Source organism: Urocampus carinirostris, chromosome 17, assembly GCF_059441175.1.
Source record: "Urocampus carinirostris isolate Australia breed hairy pipefish chromosome 17, RoL_Ucar_1.0, whole genome shotgun sequence".
NCBI classification, from domain to species: Eukaryota; Metazoa; Chordata; class Actinopteri; order Syngnathiformes; family Syngnathidae; genus Urocampus; species Urocampus carinirostris.
In genome coordinates, this window is record NC_142365.1 from 18,629,048 (window position 1) to 18,635,047 (window position 6,000).

The 6,000-nt window shown below is 35.7% G+C and overlaps 1 protein-coding gene across 6 annotated transcripts in view; it reads left to right on the forward strand.

Annotated features, from left to right (window-relative positions):
- cfap54 (cilia and flagella associated 54) overlaps nt 1-4,734 on the forward strand; it is a 55,061-nt gene extending 50,327 nt beyond the window's left edge. For all 6 annotated transcript variants that reach the window (XM_088321173.1, XM_088321176.1, XM_088321174.1 and 3 more), the window contains 2 exons: nt 2,276-2,540; nt 4,187-4,734. In XM_088321173.1, the coding sequence (XP_088177299.1) occupies nt 2,276-2,536 (261 nt within the window). In that variant the 3' untranslated portion in view covers nt 2,537-2,540; nt 4,187-4,734. The remainder of the gene's footprint in view (nt 1-2,275; nt 2,541-4,186) is intronic.
- Nucleotides 4,735-6,000: the final 1,266 nt, after the last annotated feature.

Genomic DNA, 6,000 nt, shown 5'->3' on the forward strand with positions numbered 1-6,000 from the left:
ACTGTGAGAATTCCCACGAAAGTTGTAGTTTATTTAGAAAGATGTTTTTGTGGAATTTTGGCTTTCAATGGACGGTAAAGTGAATAGTGACAAGAAAACAAGAGTAAGAGGGAACTGATTATGATGATGATTGTCTGGTAAAAGGCGCAGTCTAATGCAACTATCGTGTCAAACTCGCTTATCAGTAAAAAATAAAATAGTCAATTCAACTCTCTCTGCATATATCTTTGTACCAGCCAATTAACTTCAGTGACAAATGGACTGAATATCACTCACAAAGTACAAATTACAACAGTTTACCTGCAGTTATCTCTGTGGTGTTAGCATGTAAACTTTAGCCTAAGTCTGACTATTGAGTAACACTAACGTGGAAGTAGTGGGATGCACCAATTTTTGCGAAAATACCTTGTTGGTAAAAGCTTGACAGAGCTCCCGTTATGAATTGATAATAGTAAATTTACCTCACAATTAGCTTAGAACGAGCTCATTGACTTCGGGGGGCGAACAGATTGAAACAAAGTACTGTACATGTTATGAATTAATTAGATAGCAGCTAACAAAAACGTAAGGGACTACCAGTCTTGGATGTCAGACTCAAAGTACGTGTTTTCAAAATAGCTCAACTGTAATAATAATAATAATAATAATTTCCTTGTATTGTCATTCTGTGTAACAATGTACACAGAACGAAATGTCGATTGCACCTGACCCGATGCAGCCGCAGCCAAGAGAGGGCGCCGCCGACCACTTTTTAAGTCTTAGGAATGACTCGGCCGGGGCGCGAACCCGAACATCCCAGTCTCAAAGCGGGCGCCTTACCATCTAGGCTACTGAGCTGGTAGTAAGTTAGCTCTGCAGTGTGAGCATGTGCGATGTAGCGGTCAAGTCAAGTCATGTTTACTTGTATAGCCCTTAATCACAAGAAGTCTCAAAGGGCTGCACAGACCACAGATTATTGCAATTTATAGACTATTATGACGCCACCTCCTGATCTAAAACCTACATAAGGACAAGGAAAAACTCATAACCTTAGCATGAGAAAAATGAAGAAACCTAGAGAAGGGACAGCACATGAGGTAATCCCCTTTCCAAGAAATCAAAATTCAAGAGCTGTCTTGCATTTAAAAAACAAAAATATCCCAATAAGTAGATTGCCTGCTCACTATATCTCTCAATGCACATCTAAATCAAATATGTTTAATCAAACTAAAAATATGTAATACAATAGTGGTGAACCAGAACTTTGGAGAAAAAGCCTTGTTGGTTAAAAGTTTGACGCAGCTCCAATTTGACGTAAATACATCGCTATATCATTTTTTTTCAGTACCTTTTCTCATTTTTATTTCACTTTATTTTGCAAGTTTAAATAATTCTGTCAAATATTGTGTATCCATAGTTAGGATAACAGATATTGTAATATCAATTAAAGATCATTCAATTAGCATCTCTAGCATGTCACGAACAGAGTACATGTTTACAAATTAAAATGGCTCAACTGTTGAAAGTTGGCTCTGGAATGTTAGCAAGTAAACATTAGCCAAAATCTGGCTAGCGGCTGACAAAAATCTGGAAGCAGAAAGGCACACCAACTAGTGAGAAAATGTCCTTCCTTCTTGTGTGAACAATTAAAAATATGCAGACAACTCCGCCCCCAAGTGAAAGCCAGCTTCACACACCTCACCTGATGTGATGGCATCTCAACCTCCTTTCAGATGCCTTTTTTTTGGTTCGATCTTCTCTTTTAGTGCAGAAAATTATGCATCGGTAGCAAATTTTCAGCCTTTGTAGGAAGCAGTTTCAAAGAGTTCCAGTTTGATGTGAATTAATCACAATATTGTTTATTCCATTACCTTTTTAAAATTCAGTGCATCGTTAATTAAAATAACAGTTGTTGTAAAATGAAATAAAGGTTATTCAGTGGCATCTCTGGAATGTCACAAACAAAGTACATGTTTACAAATTAAATGTTTCACCGGCAGAAAGTTGGCTTTGTAGTGTTTGCAGGTAAACATAGGCCAAAGTCTAGCTAGCGGTTTACAAAAATCTAGAATCAGAGGGACACACCAAGGAATGAGAAAATGTCCATCACCTTTCTTCTCGTGTGAAAAAAAAAAAACATGCATCCACCGCTGCCCTCAAGTGAAAGCTAGCTTCACACAGCTCACCTCACATAAGATGTGATGTTATCACAACTTTGTCCTTCGGATGCCTTTTTTCAGTTTGATATTCTCTTTCGGTGTTTCAATCTTGGAATGTTTTTTTTTTTTTTTTGCAGGAAGCGGTGAGTCTTCTTTCAGGACGCACTCGTATGCCACCCGGATCGAGCCTCACCCTCATTCGAGCTGCTTGGCGTCTGAGCGACCTGAAAAGCACGCAAAGCAAACTCCAGCATCTCAGTCGCAGACTTTTGCACAAACAACTGAATGAGTTTGGCGAGGATGTCGTCTTTGAGGAAGGGAACATTTACATTTCTCCGCCGGGACCCAAAAATATTTACCTTCCTTACGTGCAGATGTTGCAGCAAATTAATGAGTGAAAAGGTAAGTCGTTGTGCAGGCAATAATCAGATTGGAAAGGGGATACCGCCAGTATTTTTGTGAAGTAAACAGTTTGTGCGGTTGCTTGAAATCTATGAAAATGCTTGTTGTTTTTTCAAGTTTTAAAGTGCTTGAATTTTGGGTGAAGTGCTTGTAAATGCTGGCAATTGTTGCCATGTTTCTCAACAGCTCTGGTTAAAAATGAGGCTGAAACTGCTCTCTGATGGCTCACTTTGTCATTGCATTTCTTCTTGCCTCACAATTACGGCACCTGGCATTAGTTTGAATGGCACTTTCCATGAAGCGCCATCGCATCCAAAAGAACGGGTGCATGCTACACTTAAACAAACAGGGCCCTATGAAATGTGTATTAGTGCAAGGATTACATTTCAATAATGGACATTTATTATGGGCCATGTAAAACATTAAGGTTGTATTTCCTATTGATAATGTAAGTAGAACCTCTCTTAACTGCAAATATAGGCTAAATATTATAAATATATAATTTAAAACATATGGGGCGGGTTTTTTTTCTAAAACAAATATATTCGCGATTGACTCAAGATCTAAACATCATAATGCTCGATAAATGCACACGCAAGATTAAAAATTGCATCTATAAATCACATGATTGGGGATCTGCAAAATACATGATTCACAATGAATAATTTATTTCAATGGTACTGTAGAAATATTTGAAAAATTGGCTTTAAAGTCATTGAAAAGTAATATATATATATATATATATATATATATATATATATATATATATATATATATATATATATGTGTGTATATATATATATGTATATATATATATATATATATATATATGTATATATATATATGTATATATATATATATATATATATATATATATATATATATATATATATATATATATATATGTATATATATATATGTATATATATATATATGAGAGAGAGAGATGAGAGAATACAGAAAGTAATCAACACAGCCCAGAAGATCATCGGCTGCCCTTTGCCCAGTTTAGAGTTCATTAAAAAAACAATACAATATTGAAATCGTGTTTGGCTTATATGCACATAAAACAAAATTAACACAGGAAGGGGAAGACGGACAGAGCCACCCAAAGTTCAAATGCTTCCTCTAATCTCCCAATCTCTTTGTTGCCATCTAGACTGTGTTTGAGAGGGACCATTTGTCATTTTATTTTTATTTGGTGTGTTTTATTGCCTTTTTGCTGATAATGCGTCCCAAAAAAGTAAAAGTGGAAAATTGTGACTTGTGTTTTTTTTAAAGAAGGAAACACTGCTTAAAGTTACAGTAAATGCTTTCATGTTGTTTTATTTTTATCTGTATTACCCTTATGTCAATCTTTTTTATCTACACATTCCAAAAGTTATCAATTTTCTAGTATGTTTGATTAATATTTTGGGAACATAGTTTTTATAGGATGAGGAAATTTTAAAAACACTTCTTCGTAGAGGCCCGGCTTACATGCAAATATATACAGTATTTGATTTCTCCGGGACCTTTTATTTTCTGCCCTTAAAGCAAAAATTGCCACAGTTGTAACCATCCGTAAATAGTGTTAATCTATGCTTCTGGCAAGTCACATCTGGTTAACATTTCAATCTAATGATTTATGTTGTAAATCTTTTCAGGTCATGTCGGCAGAGTGATGAAGCCATTGTGGAGCAAGCGAGGCTAACTTTGAATTTGAATTCTCTAGCGAACTGTTTAAATATTAGTGAACAAAGTTAACCGAGTAATATTTTTTACAACGTGTTGCATGAACACAGAAACCGGATCAATACGGTACCGTATTTGTGTAATTTATTTAATGATAAAATACCCTTTTTTTATTATCAAGACACTCTTGCTATCAACTGAATTGACAATATTAAGACTATGGACTTGTCGGGCCGGGCTAACCGCTAGGCTAAAGGCTAAACCCTTCAAAACGCCTCTCCCATCCATTTTCCTCTCCAACGTTCGCTCTCTGGACAATAAACTGGACCATTTACAACTGGAACTAACATCGAACCGCGGGATGACGAACTGCTGCGCTATAATTCTGACGAAGACATGGTTAAACTTATCTATCCCGGCTGACGCTCAAGGAAACTGTGCGGGTCAGATGTATCGACATTTCGTTCTGTATACACGTGTACACGAATGACAATAAAGTATATCTGAATCTGAATCCTAACTGCTGTTTTAATACTTTTTATTTGGTCGTCAATTTGAATCACCATGGAGCGGCTCCATAAGAAGCATATCAAGGTTCTAGCATGGCCCAGCCAGTCTCCAGACCTGAACCCAATCGAAAATATTTGGAGGGAGCTCAAACTCCGTGTTTTCATCAGCTACAGCCCATAAACTTGACTGATCTACAGAAGATATGTGTGAAGGAGGTGGCCAAGATCCTTCCGGTAGTGTGTGCAAACCTGGTGAAAGACTACAGGAAACGTTTGACCTTTGTAATAGCAAACAAAGGCTTCTCTACCAAATATTAACATTCATTTTCTCAAGTGTTCAAATACTTATTTGCAGCTGTATCACACAAATAAATCTGTGAAAAAGCATGCATTGTGATTTCTGGATTTTTCTTTTTAGTTTATCCCTCTCACAGTGGGCATGGACTTACGATGATAATTTCAGAACCCTCAATGATTTTTAAGTGGGAGAAACAGCAAAAAAAAAGAAGGGTGTTTAAATACTTATTATTTTCACTGTATGTGTATGTATGTGTATATGTGTTTGATAAACATGGATTTTTTTCAAAAACTTGAGAAATTTGTTTACATTTGACATGCGATCATCCTCGCCTAGAGGGATCCGCCATCTTGCTGCCTAGGCTATTCTCAAAACCTCATTATCTTTTTTTCTTCTTTTCTTTCTTTGTCACATAATTTTGGTTATTTATTTCACACAAAAAAAGAGAAGACTGAATATACTAAACATCGCTGTACTGTAAGATGATTTTGGCTCATTTTAAGTATTTTTTTTTCTTTTTTAATTTTCCCTTTTTTCTTCATTTTGCCTCTTCCACTTTTCCTTATTCTTTCTTTTTTAATTTTTTCTGGCTTTTATCCTTTTCCTCTTAATTTTGTTTCTTTTTAACGTTTCTTTGTTGTTCTTTTCTTTATTTTTCTTTTCATTTTGTCCTATTTTTGTCTCTTGTTTTTTTTTTTTCACATTTTTGATGTATCGCCTTTTTTCCCTTCTTGTCTTTCCTTTTTTCCTTTACTTTTTTCTTTTCCCGCAAAATGTTGACTCTGCGTAGTTTGCATTCTTCCTTATGCTTTTTAGCACTTGTTTTTGGTTACACAACACCAAACAGAGAAATATCGTGGCCAAATATTACACACTGTTCCTTTTAAAGATCTAAAAGTTGACCATCGACCGATTTATTTCAGGAAATTGTCGCTGTTTTTTTTAGCACTAACCGGAAATAGTGTGTAGCTCTCACCAC